Source organism: Pristiophorus japonicus, unplaced genomic scaffold (assembly GCF_044704955.1).
Source record: "Pristiophorus japonicus isolate sPriJap1 unplaced genomic scaffold, sPriJap1.hap1 HAP1_SCAFFOLD_99, whole genome shotgun sequence".
NCBI classification, from domain to species: Eukaryota; Metazoa; Chordata; class Chondrichthyes; family Pristiophoridae; genus Pristiophorus; species Pristiophorus japonicus.
The window spans coordinates 39,163-57,661 of NW_027254919.1; the positions used below are offsets into that span (position 1 = coordinate 39,163).

An 18,499-nucleotide genomic window follows, 5' to 3' on the forward strand; every position below is an offset into this window, starting at 1 on the left:
GGGCAGCCAGTGCCGCACTCCCCCAGTGCTGGGCAGCCAGTGCCGCACTCCCCCAGTGCTGGGCAGCCAGTGCCGCACTCCCCCAGTGCTGGGCAGCCAGTGCCGCACTCCCCCAGTGCTGGGCAGCCAGTGCCGCACTCCCCCAGTGCTGGGCAGCCAGTGCCGCACTCCCCCAGTGCTGGGCAGCCAGTGCCGCATTCCCCCAGTGCTGGGCAGCCAGTGCCGCACTCCCCCAGTGCTGGGCAGTCAGTCAGTGCCGCACTCCCCCAGTGCTGGGCCGCCAGTGCCGCACTCCCCCAGTGCTGGGCAGCCAGTGCCGCACTCCCCCAGTGCTGGGCAGTCAGTCAGTGCCGCACTCCCCCAGTGCTGGGCAGTCAGTCAGTGCCGCACTCCCCCAGTGCTGGGCAGCCAGTGCCGCACTCCCCCAGTGCTGGGCAGCCAGTGCCGAACTCCCCCAGTGCTGGGCAGCCAGTGCCGCACTCCCCCAGTGCTGGGCAGTCAGTCAGTGCCGCACTCCCCCAGTGCTGGGCAGTCAGTCAGTGCCGCACTCCCCCAGTGCTGGGCAGTCAGTCAGTGCCGCACTCCCCCAGTGCTGGGCAGTCAGTCAGTGCCGCACTCCCCCAGTGCTGGGCAGTCAGTCAGTGCCGCACTCCCCCAGTGCTGGGCAGTCAGTCAGTGCCGCACTCCCCCAGTGCTGGGCAGTCAGTCAGTGCCGCACTCCCCCAGTGCTGGGCAGTCAGTCAGTGCCGCACTCCCCCAGTGCTGGGCAGTCAGTCAGTGCCGCACTCCCCCAGTGCTGGGCAGTATTTACTGGACTGGGGCATCAAACAACTTGTTCACTCAACTCCCAGCTGAGCCAACCTGTCTCCCAGCTACTGACAATGGAACATTTCCCCGCTTGTCTCCTCTCTGTTCTCACATACTGATCTCTATCAAGGCTGCATAGTTATTCAAATTAAATAAACCTGTTTTGAAATTTCTGATCCCATTCCCTGCCCTCATGTTATGAAAAGCTGACTCATGTCTGTGGCCCAGTTCCACACACAACTCCAGTATCGCTGCCAATTCACCATTCTCCCTCTGTGAGCCTGGAAAGTGAGAGTGAGTGTGGGGGAAAGGGACTGAAGGGGCTCCCGATCCTGACCACACACAGGGTCCGCACTCTCACACTTTGCACAGCTAGCAGTGTTGGGGAGCAGTGACTGGGAGTTTCCCCTCCATAGTACCTGGGTACTGAGGTCGATTAGAGACTCTCCCAACCAGGTCAATGCTCTGACCGAGACCCATCCGATGGTCTGTTTGGATCAGCAAACAACTCCCACAATTACCTCCACCCACTCAGGTAGCCACTGAACAATCCGGGGATTTACCTGTGGAACTGGCTCACATTAAATTCTTCACTCATTCCTCCAATCTCTTCATCATTTTCACTCAACTAATCAACCCGTGACATTCAAACTGAGAAAATAGTTTTAAAATAAAACTGTCTGAACACTGGATGCAGAGATGAAAGAAATTTACAGACCAAAACATGCTCCTCCTCCTCCTCCTCCTCCGATCCCCAGACTGAGCTTCCCTCGAGCAGTGCTGGGCTGAGTCAGCACCAGGAATCCAAGAAATAAAATTAGAGCCTTCATCTTCATCATGTGCGGAATTGTTGAGTCAGGTTCAGGCGGCTGGACAGGAAGTGTTCTGAATCTGGTCTCAGAGTTTGCTGCATTTATAACCACACACACGGGGAGTGGCTCTGCTCTCTGACAAATTGCTAGGAAAAGGCATTTCTTTCTGTGTGACGTGTATCAGTTGGCAGCAGGACTCAGTAGACAGCTGTCTATCTTTCAGAAGACAAGGTTGTGTTTGGGCCCAACTCCAGGTTTAACACATGAGCTCAGCTGACGGGATGTGCCAGGTACAGAAGCTTTATGGGACTGGGGCGGGAAAGTGGAGCTGAGATTGAAGATCAGTTGTGGTCTTTTTGAATGGAGGAGCAGGTTGGAAGGGCCATATGGCCGACTGCTGCTTCTAATTCTGATGTTCTTAGCAGGACATTTTACCATCAAAACCTCACTTTTAGAATCTGAGGCCCAGAAATTGGATAAGGTTCGAAAAAGGGCGGTGTGATGGCCCAGTGCTACTTGTCCTGTTCATTTACACGATTGTAGTGCAGATCTCAGCAGCAAAACGCACTGCTGATTGGCTTACCACTCAACAAGTGGGCCAATAGCAGGTACAGTCTGATAACCTGAAATGTCTGGCCTGGTCTTTCTGCACTACTGAAAGTTGAGGTGATTTGATGCAGCAGCACCTCATTGTCATTGAAGTCGAGTTGGAATTGCAGCTGGAACAGGAGGCTCAGCAGCAGCAAAGGGGATGAGCCAGGAGGCTGCGATGCTGCTCTGGAGCCATTGGTTGTGGCAGTGGGGAGAAGAGTGGCTGTCCTGTTCCCGCAGGGTGAGGAACCCATCAGCACACACTTCGAGAAGGCTGTGGCAGGAGATAGCTGGGTACATCACGGGCCCACAGCGGGGTGTCACAGCCCACAGCGGAGTGTCACAGCACACAGCGGGGTGTCACGGCCCACGGCGGGGTGTCAGTGCCCCACGGCGAGGTGTCAGTGCCCCACGGCGAGGTGTCAGTGCCCCACGGCGGGGTGTCAGTGCCCCACGGCGGGGTGTCACAGCCCACGGCAGGGTGTCAGTGCCCCACGGCGAGGTGTCAGTGCCCCACGGCGAGGTGTCAGTGCCCCACGGCGGGGTTTCACAGCCCACGGCGGGGTGTCAGTGCCCCACGGCGGGGTGTCACAGCCCACGGCGGGGTGTCAGTGCCCCACGGCGGGGTGTCAGTGCCCCACGGCGGGGTGTCAGTGCCCCATGGCGGGGTGTCACAGCCCACGGCGGGGTGTCAGTGCCCCACGGCAGGGTGTCAGTGCCCCACGTAGAGGAGTCAGTGCCCCACGGCAGGGTGTCAGTGCCCCACGGCGGGGTGTCAGTGCCCCACGGCGAGGAGTCAGTGCCCCACGGCAGGGTGTCAGTGCCCCACGGCAGGGTGTCAGTGCCCCACGGCAGGGTGTCAGTGCCCCACGGCGGGGTGTCAGTGCCACACGGCGAGGTGTCAGTGCCCCACGGCAGGGTGTCAGTGCCCCACGGCAGGGTGTCAGTGCCCCACGGCGAGGAGTCAGTGCCCCACGGCAGGGTGTCAGTGCCCCACGGCAGGGTGTCAGTGCCCCACGGCAGGGTGTCAGTGCCCCACGGCAGGGTGTCAGTGCCCCACGGCAGGGTGTCAGTGCCCCACGGCGAGGAGTCAGTGCCCCACGGCAAGGTGTCAGTGCCCCACGGCGAGGAGTCAGTGCCCCACGGCAGGGTGTCAGTGTCCCACGGCGAGGTGTCACAGCCCACGGCGGGGTGTCAGTGCCCCACGGCAGGGTGTCAGTGCCCCACGGCGGGGTGTCACGGCCCACTGCGAGGTGTCAGTGCCCCACGGCGGGGTGTCATGGCCTCACGGCGAGGTGTCACAGCCCACGGCGAAGTGTCAGTGCCCCACGGCGAGGTGTCACAGCCCACGGCGGAGTGTCAGTGCCCCACGGCGGGGTGTCACGGCCCATGTCGAGGTGTCATGGCCCACGGCGAAGTGTCAGTGCCCCACGGCGAGGTGTCACAGCCCACGGCGGGGTGTCACGGCCCACGGCGGGGTGTCACGGCCCACGGCGAAGTGTCAGTGCCCCACGGCGGGGTGTCACGGCCCACGTCGAGGTGTCACAGCCCACGGCGGGGTGTCACGGCCCACGGCGAAGTGTCAGTGCCCCACGGCGGGGTGTCACGGCCCACGTCGAGGTGTCACGGCCCACGGCGAAGTGTCAGTGCCCCACGGCGAGGTGTCACGGCCCACGGCGGGGTGTCACGGCCCACGGCGGGGTGTCAGTGCCCCACGGCGAGGTGTCACGGCCCACGGCGAAGTGTCACGGCCCACGGCGGGGTGTCACGGCCCACGGCGGGGTGCCACGGCCCATGGCGGGGTGTCACGGCCCACGGCGGGGTGTCACGGCCCACGGCGGGGTGTCACGGCCCACAGCGAGGTGTCACGGCCCACGGCGGGGTGCCACGGCCCACGGCGGGGTGCCACGGCCCACAGCGAGGTGTCACGACCCACGGCGGGGTGCCACGGCCCACAGCGAGGTGTCACGGCCCACGGCGAAGTGTCACGGCCCACGGCGGGGTGCCACGGCCCACAGCGAGGTGTCACGACCCATGGCGGGGTGTCACGGCCCACGGCGGGGTGTCACGGCCCACGGCGAAGTGTCACGGCCCACGGCGGGGTGTCATGGCCGGCGAGGTGTCACGGCCCATGGCGGGGTGTCACGGCCCACGGCGGGGTGTCATGGCCGGCGAGGTGTCACGGCCCACGGCGGGGTGTCACGGCCCACAGCGAGGTGTCACGGCCCACGGCGGGGTGTCACGGCCCACGGCGGGGTGTCACGGCCCACGGCGGTGTGTCACGGCCCACGGCGGGGTGTCACGGCCCACGGCGGGGTGTCACGGCACACGGCGGGGTGTCACAGCCCATGGCGGGGTGTCACGGCCCACGGCGGGGTGTCACGGCCCACGGCGAGGTGTCAGTGCCCCACGGCGGGGTGTCAGTGCCCCACGGCGGGGTGTCACAGCCCACGGCAGGGTGTCAGTGCCCCACGGCGAGGTGTCAGTGCCCCACGGCGAGGTGTCAGTGCCCCACGGCGGGGTTTCACAGCCCACGGCGGGGTGTCAGTGCCCCACGGCGGGGTGTCACAGCCCACGGCGGGGTGTCAGTGCCCCACGGCGGGGTGTCAGTGCCCCACGGCGGGGTGTCAGTGCCCCATGGCGGGGTGTCACAGCCCACGGCGGGGTGTCAGTGCCCCACGGCAGGGTGTCAGTGCCCCACGTAGAGGAGTCAGTGCCCCACGGCAGGGTGTCAGTGCCCCACGGCGGGGTGTCAGTGCCCCACGGCGAGGAGTCAGTGCCCCACGGCAGGGTGTCAGTGCCCCACGGCAGGGTGTCAGTGCCCCACGGCAGGGTGTCAGTGCCCCACGGCGGGGTGTCAGTGCCACACGGCGAGGTGTCAGTGCCCCACGGCAGGGTGTCAGTGCCCCACGGCAGGGTGTCAGTGCCCCACGGCGAGGAGTCAGTGCCCCACGGCAGGGTGTCAGTGCCCCACGGCAGGGTGTCAGTGCCCCACGGCAGGGTGTCAGTGCCCCACGGCAGGGTGTCAGTGCCCCACGGCGAGGAGTCAGTGCCCCACGGCAGGGTGTCAGTGCCCCACGGCGAGGAGTCAGTGCCCCACGGCAGGGTGTCAGTGTCCCACGGCGAGGTGTCACAGCCCACGGCGGGGTGTCAGTGCCCCACGGCAGGGTGTCAGTGCCCCACGGCGGGGTGTCACGGCCCACTGCGAGGTGTCAGTGCCCCACGGCGGGGTGTCATGGCCTCACGGCGAGGTGTCACAGCCCACGGCGAAGTGTCAGTGCCCCACGGCGAGGTGTCACAGCCCACGGCGGAGTGTCAGTGCCCCACGGCGGGGTGTCACGGCCCATGTCGAGGTGTCATGGCCCACGGCGAAGTGTCAGTGCCCCACGGCGAGGTGTCACAGCCCACGGCGGGGTGTCACGGCCCACGGCGGGGTGTCACGGCCCACGGCGAAGTGTCAGTGCCCCACGGCGGGGTGTCACGGCCCACGTCGAGGTGTCACAGCCCACGGCGGGGTGTCACGGCCCACGGCGAAGTGTCAGTGCCCCACGGCGGGGTGTCACGGCCCACGTCGAGGTGTCACGGCCCACGGCGAAGTGTCAGTGCCCCACGGCGAGGTGTCACGGCCCACGGCGGGGTGTCACGGCCCACGGCGGGGTGTCAGTGCCCCACGGCGAGGTGTCACGGCCCACGGCGAAGTGTCACGGCCCACGGCGGGGTGTCACGGCCCACGGCGGGGTGCCACGGCCCATGGCGGGGTGTCACGGCCCACGGCGGGGTGTCACGGCCCACGGCGGGGTGTCACGGCCCACAGCGAGGTGTCACGGCCCACGGCGGGGTGCCACGGCCCACGGCGGGGTGCCACGGCCCACAGCGAGGTGTCACGACCCACGGCGGGGTGCCACGGCCCACAGCGAGGTGTCACGGCCCACGGCGAAGTGTCACGGCCCACGGCGGGGTGTCACGGCCCACGGCGGGGTGCCACGGCCCACAGCGAGGTGTCACGACCCATGGCGGGGTGTCACGGCCCACGGCGGGGTGTCACGGCCCACGGCGAAGTGTCACGGCCCACGGCGGGGTGTCATGGCCGGCGAGGTGTCACGGCCCATGGCGGGGTGTCACGGCCCACGGCGGGGTGTCATGGCCGGCGAGGTGTCACGGCCCACGGCGGGGTGTCACGGCCCACGGCGGGGTGTCACGGCCCACAGCGAGGTGTCACGGCCCACGGCGGGGTGTCACGGCCCACGGCGGGGTGTCACGGCCCACGGCGGTGTGGCACGGCCCACGGCGGGGTGTCACGGCCCACGGCGGGGTGTCACGGCACACGGCGGGGTGTCACGGCCCATGGCGGGGTGTCACGGCCCACGGCGGGGTGTCACGGCCCACGGCGAGGTGTCACGGCCCACGGCGGGGTGTCACGGCCCACGGCGGGGTGTCACGGCCCACGGCGGGGTGTCACGGCCCACGGTGAGGTGTCATGGCCCACGGCGAGGATGGTATGTTGCCTCCCTGGTGCAAGGGTCAAGGATGTCTCGGAGCGTGTGCAGGACATTTTGAAAAGGGAGGGTGAACAGCCAGTTGTCGTGGTGCATATAGGTACCAATGATATAGCTAAAAAACAGGATGAGGTCCTACAAGCTGAATATAGGGAGCTGGAGTTAAATTAAAAAGGTCCTTGTTGTAGGAGGTAGGCACCTTTAGAATATACCAGAATACTAGGCATTAGGCACCTGCTAGATATATCTAAACGCATATAAGTTTAAAGTGGCCACACATAAAATGGCTGCCCAGACATGATGGGAAATCAGGTAGTCAAGCTGTGAACTGTTGAATGTTCAATGACCGAGCAATAACCCTGTGAGGCCCACTATAGGAATGCCTTGGATGCAGGATAAGAATAATGAGGAGAGAACCCATCTCCCGTATTCAAGGCCATAAACCAACTAATTCCCCAGGAAGAAAGAGATAAGAGAACCCATCTCCTGTAAACAAGGTTATAAACTAATTATTTTTCCAAGAAGAAAGAACTAGTGAGAGAACCTATATCAATCAGCCCAAGCTGACAAGAGACGAACACATGGTTCCTGAGACATAAGGGGAATTCTATTGGGTTAAAAGAACCTATATGTAATCTATAATCGTTGTGATTGGCTTGTGTCCAGCCGTGATGGGCTGTGTAACTGTAGTAAACTGTTTGTAACTGTTGTGAAACATATAAAAGTGAATGTAACACTTTGTTCTGTGGAGAGAAGCCTGGACTCAGTCTTGTGATTTCCTCCCCGCTAAGCGTAATAAAGGCCGCATCAGCATTGGAACCGACTCTGAGTGTTGAGTGATTCTTCTGAGAAAACACTAACGCTAACAACCTCAAAGGTAGTAATCTCAGGATTGCTACCAGTGCCATGTGCTAGTCAGAGTAGGAATCGCAGGATAGCTCAGATGAATACATGGATTGAGGAATGGTGCAAGAGGGAAGGATTCAAATTACTGGGACATGGGAACCGGTTCTGGGGGAGGTGGGACCAGGACAAACCGGACAGTCTGCACCTGGGCAGGACCGGAACCAATGTCCTTTAACCCCTCCACTCGTGCTTTTGCGGAGGAGTTAAACCAATATGGCAGGAGGATGGGAACCTATGCAGGGAGACAGAGGGAAGTAGAATGGGGGCAGAAGCAAAAGATAGAAAGAAGAAAAGTAAAAGTGGACGGCAGAGAAAGCCAAGGCAAAAAGCAAAAAAGGCCATGTTACAGCAAAATTCTAAAGGGGCAAAATGCATTTAAAAGACAAGCCTGAAGGCTCTGTGCCTCAATGCGAGGAGTATTCAGAATAAGGTGGACGAATTATCTGTGCAGACAGCAGTTAATGGATATGATGTAATTGGCATCACGGAGACATGGCTCCAGGGTGACCAAGGCTGGAAACTCAACATCCAGGGGTATTCAGCATTTAGGAAGGATAGACAGAAAGGAAAAGGAGGTGGGGTTCCATTGCTGGTTAAAGAGGAAATAAATGCAAAAGTAAGGAGGGACATTAGCCTGGATGATGTGGAATCGGTATGGGCAGAGCAACGGAATACCAAGGGGCAGAAAACGCTAGTGGGAGTTGTGTACAGACCACCAAACAGTAGTAGTGAGGTTGGGGACAGCATCAAACAAGAAATAAGGGATGTGTGCAATAAAGGTACAGAAGTTATCATGGGCGACTTTAATCGACATATTGATTGGGCTAACCAAACTGGTAGCAATGTGGTGGAGGAGGATTTCCTGGAGTGTATTAGACCAATATGTCGAGGAACCAACTAGAGGGCTGGCCATTCTAGACTGTGTGATGTGTAATGAGAAGGGACTAATTAGCAATCTTGTTCTGCGAGGCCCCTTGGGGAAGAGTGACCATAATATGGTAGAATTCCTTATTAAGGTGGAGAGTGACAGTTAATTCAGAGACTCGGGTCCTGAACTTAAGGAAAGGTAACTTCGGTAGTATGAGACACGAATTGGCTAGAATAGACTGGCAATTGATACTTAGAGGGTTGACGGTGGATAGGCAATGGCAAACATTTAAAGATCACATGGATGAACTTCAACAATTGTACATTCCTGTCTGGAGTAAAAATAAAAAGGGGAAGGTGGCTCAACCGTGCTAACAAGGGAAATAAAGGATCGTGTTCAATCCAAGAAAGAGGCATATAAACTGGCCAGAAAAAGCAGCAAAACTGAGGACTGGGAGAAATTTAGAATTCAGCAGAGGAGGACAAAGGGTTTAATTAGGAGGGGGAAAATAGAGTATGAGGGGAAGCTTTCCGGGAACATAAAAACTGACCGCAAAAGCTTCTATAGATATGTGAAGAGAAAGAGATTAGTGAAGACAAGCATAGGTCCCTTTCAGACAGATTCAGGTGAATTTATAATTGGGAACAAAGAAATGGCAGACCAGTTGAACAGATACTTCGGTTCTGTTTTCACAAAGGAAGACACAAATTACCTTCCGGAAGTGCTGGGGACCGAAGGTCTAGTGAGAAGGAGAAATTGAAGGAAATCCTTATTAGGCGGGAAATTGTGTTCGGGAAATTGATGGGATTGATGGCCCATAAGTCCCTGGGTCCTGGTGGTCTGCGTCCCAGAGTCGTAAGGAAGTGGCCCTAGAAATAATGGATGCATTGGTGATCATTTTCCAACAGTCTATCGACTCTGGATGAATTCCTAAGGACTGGAGGGTAGCTACTGTAACACCACTTTATAAAAAAGGAGGGAGAGAGAAAATGGGGAATTATAGACATGTTAGCCTGACATCAGTAGTGGGGAAAATGTTGGAATCGATTATTAAAGAGGAAATAACAGCACATTTGGAAAGGATCGGTCCAAGTCAACATGGATTTATTATCGGGAAATCATGCTTGACAAATCTTATAAAAATTTTTGAGATTGTAACTAGTGGAATGGACAAGGGAGAACCATTACATGTGGTGTATTTGGACTTTCAAAAGGCTTTAGACAAGATCCCACACAAGAGATTGGTGTGCAAAATTAAAACACATGATATTGGGGGTAATGTACTGACGTGGATAGGGAGCTGGTTGGCAGTCTGGAAGCAGAGAGTGGGATAAATGGGTCCTTTTAAAAATGGCAGGCAGTGACTAGTGGGGTGTTGCAGGGCTCAGTGCTGGGAACCCAGCCATTTACAATATACATTAATGATTTAGATGAAGGAATTGAGTGTAATATCTCCAAGTTTGCAGATGACACTAAACTGGGTGGTGGTGTGAGCTGTGAGGACGCTAATACGCTAACAGGTTAGGTGAGTAGGCCAATGCATGGCAGATGCAGTATAATGTTGATAAGTGTGAGGTTATCCACTTGGGGGCAAAAACACGAAGGCAGACTATTATCTGAAGGGCGGCAGATTAGGAAAAGGGGAGGTGCATCGAGACCTGGGTGTCATGGTACATCAGTCATTGAAAGTTGACAGGCAGGTACAGCAGGCAGTGAAGGCAGCAAATGGTATGTTGGCCTTCATAGTGAGAGGATTTGAATATAGGAGCAGAGAGGTCTTACTGCAGTTGTACAGGGCCTTGGTGAGGTCTGACCTGGAATATTTTGTTCAGTTTTGGTCTCCTAATCTGAGGAAGGACGTTCTTGCTATTGAGGAGTGCAGCGAAGGTTCACCAGACTGATTCCCGGGATGGTCTGGTCTGACATATAAGGAGAGACTGGATCGACTGGGCCTTTATTCACTGGAGTTTAGAAGGATGAGAGGGGATCTCATAGAAACATATAAAATTCTGACGGGACTGGACAGGTTAGATGCAGGAAGATTGTTCCTGATGTTGGGGATGTCCAGAACCAGGGGTCACAGTCTAAGGATAAGGGGTAGGCCATTTAGGACTGAGATGAGGAGAAACTTCTTCACTCAGAGGGTTGTTAACCTGTGGAATTCCCTGCCGCAGAGAGTTGTTGATGCCAGTTCATTGGATATATTCAAGAGGGAGCTAGATGTGGCCCTTATGGCGAAGGGGATCAAGGGGTATGGAGAGAAAGCAGGAAAGGGGTACTGAGGTGAAAGATCAGCCATGATCTTATTGAATGGCGGTGCAGGCTCGAAGAGCCGAATGGCCTACTCCTGCACCTATTTTCTATGTTTCTCTGTCACGGCCCACGGCGAGGAGTCAAGGCCCAGGGCCCCACGGCGAGGTGTCACGGCCCCACAGCGAGGCCAAAAAGATCATGGCTGATCATTCCCTCAGTACCCCTTTCCTGCTTTCTCTCCATACCCCTTGATCCTCTTAGCCCTAAGGGCCACATCTAACTCTCTCTCGAATATATCAGTCACCAAAGGTGCCGGGCAAGCCCGGATTTGTTTTGGTCTGATAAATGCACGCATCCCCAGAGGGTCAGCGCTCGTTGGCATGTATTAGCTCTAGAATTACCACAGTTATCCAAGTCATGTTTGGAGCGATCAAAGGAACCATAACTAATTTAATGAGCCATTCGCAGTTTCACTGCAGCGGCCGTGTGTACTTAGACATGCATGGCTTAATCTTTGAGACAAGCATATGCTACTGGCAGGATCAACCAGGTAGCTGAACCAAAAATTGGGGCCAACAAATCAGCCAGGCATAGAGCGATTGAACGGTGAATCAAACAGAAAAACGAAAGTACAATGGAAGGGCCTCCACCTTGCCGGGCACAACATCCCGCACCAACCGTCCTACCGTGCACACGCCACCAACAACGATTGTGTGTGTGACACGACACGTTGTGTGTGGGTCTCTCTCTGTGAGCCTGTGTTGCACAAGCTGAGCACCGGGAAACCGTCAGGACAGAAGGCACCGAGGAGTGTGAACACGCTCGGGGTAAGAGGCTTACAACCAATGGCTCTTTTGAAAGGCCCGCCACCATCGCTGTGTCTGCTGGGCACATGGCCTCCCCACGATAGGGAGGTTGGTGCTGGGTTCAGCTTGGAACGTGGAGTTTGCAAACACTGTAACCGTCAAAGGGCATCGACACACATGCCCGCGCCTGTGTCTCTGCTCAAATATTGCCAGAGAAATCTCGTGCTCAGCTACCAGAACGGGACGCACTGTGCACATTCCCGCACAACCACATTCGGGATTCGAGATGGCGGACGCCCACTCCGGTGCTTGAAGCGGACCACTGCGAGACAAAAAGACAGGTGGACGTCTCGGAATCACGGGAGAACCTTCAAGAGCAAAGGGCAGGCTAGGAGAAACCAAAGCCGTGCCAAGCCCTCTGACCAGTTATTGGATGCCCATCTGCCCACCGGCGGTGGGCGGATTGCGGGGCAGAACGGGAGGAACGCCTGAGTCAGTAACAACCAGCCTGAGCTGGCCCACTCCGAGCACTCCAACGTCGGACACGAGTCGCCAAATCGATCGGTGGATACCGAGCACACAACACAGGGGAACTTGGTGAAAGAACTGCGTGTGCTTAACTACTCAGTTAAACACCTTGCACAAACTGACCGCTATACAACCATGGCAGGCACATCACCCAAACACTCACTACACTCACTGACACACTTCCCCTTTCTCTGACAGGCCAACAAAGCTCACAACCGCCATGACCAGCGCCAGAGGGGAGGCGGTCAATCCGCTGTACAGTCCTTTACCAAATGTAGGTGACAGTGCTCGACTCATTGGAGGGGAAGTCACTGAATCCATGGCAACAGCGTGAATTGAAGCCCTAGGGGACAATAATGTTATGTTTATTCCTAATCCTTCTTCTCATTGCACTTCCCCTTAATCCCACAATCTCTTCTCACTTACACTGCTGATGCTGCATGCATGGACATCTTGCATTCCACCCTCCCATCACCACAACCCAGCTCTTGTCCCTTTCAGCTTTCAGATGGCCACGATCTGCCAGACACACAGCCTGTCCCCGAAGTAATGGAGGGAAGTGGAGATGAAGAACACAGCACACCATCACTGTCTGACACTCGCAGACACCAGCTCACAAACTGGCATTGCACAGAATGTAGAAGGTACTATAGACACACACGCACGTACAGTCAGGCAAAGCACATGCACATACAGGCGCACAACGCACGCACGTACAGACAGGCAACACATGCATGTACAGTACAGACAGACAACACGCATGTACAGTACAGACAGACAACACGCATGTACAGTACAAACAGACAACACACACACAGTACAGACAGACAACACACACACACAGTAGACAGACAAACACACACACAGTACAAACAGACAACACACACAGTACAGAGAGACAACACACACACATGTACAAACACACACACGTACAAACACATACACACACACACGTACAGACAGAACACACACAAAGTACAGACAGACAACACATGTACAGACAAACACACACACGTACAGACAACACACACACGCGTACAGACAGACAACACACACACACATACAGACAGACAACACACACACACGTACAGACAGACAACACACACACGTACAGACAGACAGACAACACACACGATAAACAGACAACACACACGATAGACAGACACACAGACATGAACAGACAGACAGACACAGACTGAGCAGCAGGGAGAGGGTTGAAGTTTTCAGTGGGTTCAAATCAGTGACAGAGAGTGGGGTTTTAAATAGGCTTTTAAAAGCACTTGTTCGGCACGCAACATTCAATCTGCAGATTTCGGTCTAATCTGACCTCTCACCAAGGACTGTATTTGATCTCCCCACATTCACTTTACAAATTCTTCTGATCGGTGGGGGTGAAAGGTCAGAGTTTCCCCCCTCTGACACCCAGCCCATTGCTGAAGATTGTTTCCAGTGATGTACCGTGTCTATGCAGAATTCACCGTAGAATTACACAGTGTTTACAGCACAGAAACAAACAATTGGGCCCAACAGGTACATGTCGGAGTTTATGGTCCACACAAGCCTCCACCCTTTATCCGGTCTCTAAATGTCTGCCATTGCCCATCCACAGTCAACCCCATCAGTATCATTCGCCAATCTATCCTAGCCAATTCACGCCTCATACCTTCAAAGTTACCCTTCTTTAATTTCTGGACCATGGTCTCTGAATTAACTGTTTCATTCTCCATCCTAATGTAGAATTCCACCATATTATGGTTACTCTTCCCCAAGGAGCCTCGCACAATGAGATGCAAAACAAGGTCCGGTAGATTTACAGAGAGGAGCACATCAGAGGCAATGTACACAGAAGCAGGTGGCTCTTTTCATTGGAAAATAAAATGTAATGAAATGAATTCAAGAATGGGACTGAAAGGGCTGAAAGACAGAGGGTGAGACAACTTGTGCCAGAGAGAAGGGAGAGTAAGAAAAAGAAAGCCTGGCAGAGAAATGGAGAGAGAGAAAGAGAGTCAGTGAGAGGAAACAAACATAAAACTAAGTGAGAAACAGAAAGACACTAACATCCAAAAAAGGGGAGTGGAAGAGAGAATGAGACAGTGTTAGAGAGGGGAAGGAAAGAGGAGATAATGGCTGGGGTGGTGGGAGAGAATGAGGCAGAGAAAAGAGAGGGGTGAAAGAGTTGGAGAGAGGGACTGAGAGTGAAGCAGAAAGACAGACCGAGAAGCGGAGGAGAGAAAGGCAGAAAGTGTGAGAGAAACAGCGAGTCAGAGAGAAATGAGAGAGAAGCGAGCAGAGGTGAATGAGAGAGAGAGAATGAGGCAGGGAGAGAGCAATTGATTGAAAGAAACAGAGGTGGAGAGAAGAGAGTGAGACAGAGGGCAAGATAAAATGAGGCAGGGAGTGAAAGAGTAAAAAAACGATTTGGAGGAAGCACAGGTTAGTGGGTCTGGTGCATTGGACATCTATTTCCAATCTGCCTGACATTCATTGGACATTCAATAAGATATCTTGGACCCTGAATTGTCACAGTGCTGATAGTCTGGGAATCACGTCTTATCTCCGTACCTTTTTGAATGCATTATTCGGCACTTGCAGAAATTCCATGCAGTGGTTTCCTCTTCACATTTCCTGCGTTTTCCAAAACATCGGCCAGCCTCATTCCTCCTCCGAACATGTACCCTCGAACACCCTGATCCTAAAGAGAAACAAGACCCGGATATGAAGATGTGATTGATGCAGTAAGTTTTATTTCTGAGTACAGCCATTATCAGACAGCAGTAATACAGGGTCAGGGGCTACAGGACCTAAACAATCAAACAGAACCTGGTGAAGGAAGGTTTCATTCAGTGAGAACTTGGAGAGCTCGGGCTGATGGGAATCAGTCACTGGACCTTTCACTGTTTCAGTCTGTAACCCACCGGGGAAGGATAGTGGGACAGACAGATACGCAGGGTGAGTGGAAGCAGTCGCCGGGACTGGTGAATTATTCCAAATAGAGATTCATTCTGAGGGTTTGCAGGAGGTGTTTACTGCTGTTAAATAACAGAATCAAATAATCAGAATGCACCAAATTAAACAGAAAATTCAGCATTTTCTGGGGAGGTGAATGGCCCAGACACATTGGAATTGAACTGTATTTAGAAAGGAACAGAACAAGGGGAAGGTAGAACACAGACATGCACACAGATCGACAGACATACATAGACATGCACTCACACACACAGACCCACACACAGAGGCAGGTGCATACAAACACAGACGTACACACATCTGAAACTGGTGAGAAGCGAGGAGCTGTGGATGAGCAGAGAGATTTAGGGGCCCAAGTAGTTAAATCAGTGAAAGCTCGGGGTGGTACAAAAATAACAAAGGGCTAATGGGTTGTTGGTGCTCCAGCTGGACAGAGCTCTGGAAAGACCCCATCTGGAGAACTACATTCAGTTCTGGGTACCACACCTCAGGGAGGGTATATTGACCTTGGAGGGAGCACAGCACTGATTCACCAGACTGTTACTTGGGCCACAAGGGTTAAATTATGAAGAGAAATTACATAAACTGGACTTGAATTCCCAGAATACAGAAGGTTAAGGGGTGAGTCCATTTGATTCAGGTTTTTAGGATGTGGAAAGGAATTGTTAAGGTAGATAGAGATAAACTTTTTCTGCTGGTGGAGGATTCCAGGAGAAGGGGACACAACCTGAAAATGAAAGCCAGGCCATTCAGGAGAGAAGTTCTGGAACACTTCTTCACATAAAGGGTGGTAGAAGTGTGGGATTCTCTCACACAAAAAGCAACAGGTGCTAGCACTGAAATAATGTTAAATCCCAGATCAATAGATGTTTGCCAGGCAAGGGTGTAAAAGGATACAGAGCCACGGCAGATCAACGATGATCTCAGTGAATGGGGGAACAGGCTCGAGGGGCTGAATGGCCTGCTCCTGTTCCTACCTCTACTTTATACAGAGTGTCAGCATCGAGCACTCCCAGGGCCGGGACAATACAGAGCTTCCTCTACATTACCCTGTCATTACCAATGTTACTCTGTTCCCCGCACTGCTCTATAACATTTCTGTTCCTGAGGTTATAAACCTCAATATAGAAAATTATGGGCGACACCATTAAGATGTTTAAGATAATAAACATCAGAAAAAGGTGCACAAGCTTCACATTAAAGCTGGGCCGTTCGGGTGTGATGTCAGGAAACATAGAAACATAGAAACATAGAAAATAGGTGCAGGAGTAGGCCATTCGGCCCTTCTAGCCTGCACCGCCATTCAATGAGTTCATGGCTGAACATTCAACTTCAGTACCCCATTCCTGCTTTCTCGCCATACCCCTTGATCCCCCTAGCAGTAAGGACCTCATCTAACTCCTTTTTGAATATATTTAGTGAATTGGCCTCAACAACTTTCTGTGGTAGAGAATTCCACAGGTTCACCACTCTCTGGGTGAAGAAGTTCCTCCGCATCTCGGTCCTAAATGGCTTACCCCTTATCCTTAGACTGTGACCCCTGGTTCTGGACTTCCCCAACATTGGGAACATTCTTCCTGCATCTAACCTGTCTAACCCCGTCAGAATTTTATATGTTTCTATGAGGTCCCCTCTCATTCTTCTGAACTCCAGTGAATACAAGCCCAGTTGATCCAGTCTTTCTTGATAGGTCAGTCCCGCCATCCCGGGAATCAGTCTGGTGAACCTTCGCTGCACTTCCTCAATAGCAAGAATGTCCTTCCTCAGGTTAGGAGACCAAAACTGTACACAATACTCCAGGTGTGGCCTCACCAATGCCCTGTACAACTGTAGCAACACCTCCCTGCCCCTGTACTCAAATCCCCTTGATATGAAGGCCAACATGCCATTTGCTTTCTTAACCGCCTGCTGCACCTGCATGCCAACCTTCAATGACCTTCAAACACTTGTTCACACAGAGGGTCGCACAAATCTGGAATTCTCTCCCAAAAATCTGTTGAGGCTGGAGCCCAACTGAAAAATTCAAAACTCAGATTGATATATTTTAGTTAGATAGGGTTCTGTGTGTCTGTCTATAGACTCACATAAATACAGACACATATACCCACACATGCAGAAACACATACACACACATCCAGCAACACACTTACAGAAACAGACATACAGGCTCATATACCTACACATGCAGGCACGCACACACACAGGAACATACATGCACACACACACACAGAAATACATACCCAAGCAGAAATACATACCCACACATACAGAAACACATACATCAATCATCATACGCAGTCCCTGAGAATCAAAGAAGACTTGCTTCCACTCTTAAAATGAGTCCTTAGGTGGTTGAACAGTCCAATACGAGAGCCACAGTCCCTGTCACAGGTGGGACAGATAGTCGTTGAGGGAAGGGAGGGTGGGACTGGTTTGCCGCACAGTCTTTCCGCTGCCTGAGCTTGATTTCTGCATGCTCTCGGCATTGAGACTCGAGGTGCTCAGCGCCCTCCCGGATGCACTTCCTCCACTTAGGGCGGTCTTTGGCCAGGGACTCCCAGGTGTCGGTGGGGATGTTGCACTTTATGAGGGAGGCTTTGAGGGTGTCCTTGTAACGTTTCCTCTGCCCACCTTTGGCTTGTTTGCTGTGAACGAGTTCAGAGTAGAGTGCTTGCTTTGGGAGTCTCGTGTGTGGCATGCAAACAATGTGGCGTGCCCAGCAGAGCTGATTAAGTGAGCTCAGTGCTTCAATGCTGGGAAAACACATATACATTTACAGAAACACACACACACACACACACACAGAAACACATAGCCACATACACAGAAACACACACAAATACAGGAACACACACACACAGAAACACACACACACACAGAAACACACACACACACAGAAACACACAAACACATACAGAAACACACACACACACACAGAAACACACACATACAGAAACACACACACACAGAAACACACCCACACACAGAGAAACACACACATACAGAAACACACACACACACAGAAACACACACATACAGAAACACACACACACACAGAAACACAAACACATACACAGAAACACACACATACAGAAACACACACACACAGAGAAACACACACAAACAGAAACACACACACACATACAGAAACACACACACACAGAAACACACACACACACAAACACACACACAAATCACACAGAAACACACAAACACACACAGAAACACACACACACTCACAGAGAAACACACAAACATACACAGAAACACACACACACATACAGAAACACACACACACAGAAAAAAAACACACACACAGAAACACACAGACAAACACACACACAGAAACACACACACACAGAGAAACACACACACACACACAGAAACACACACACACAAACAGAAACACACACACACACAGAGAAACACACACATGCACACAGAAACACACACACACATAGAGAA

At 53.8% G+C, this 18,499-nt stretch overlaps 1 protein-coding gene across 1 annotated transcript; it reads left to right on the plus strand.

Annotated features, from left to right (window-relative positions):
* Nucleotides 1-2,870: 2,870 nt before the first annotated feature.
* Nucleotides 2,871-14,794, plus strand: LOC139258482 (uncharacterized). The gene is made up of 2 exons (XM_070874794.1): nucleotides 2,871-3,362; nucleotides 14,660-14,794. The coding sequence occupies exons 1-2, from the start codon at nucleotides 2,871-2,873 to the stop codon at nucleotides 14,792-14,794; spliced, it is 627 nt and encodes a 208-aa protein (XP_070730895.1).
* The last annotated feature ends 3,705 nt before the right edge of the window (nucleotides 14,795-18,499 follow it).

Excerpts from the sequence above, each read along its gene's own strand:
- LOC139258482 (XM_070874794.1), top strand. The coding sequence starts at position 2,871 with ATGGCGGGGTGTCACAGCCCACGGCGGGGTGTCAGTGCCCCACGGCAG. Across the intron at positions 3,363-14,659 it reads TCAGTGCCCCACGGCAGGGT|AAATTCCATGCAGTGGTTTC; the intron begins GTCAGTGTCCCA and ends CGGCACTTGCAG.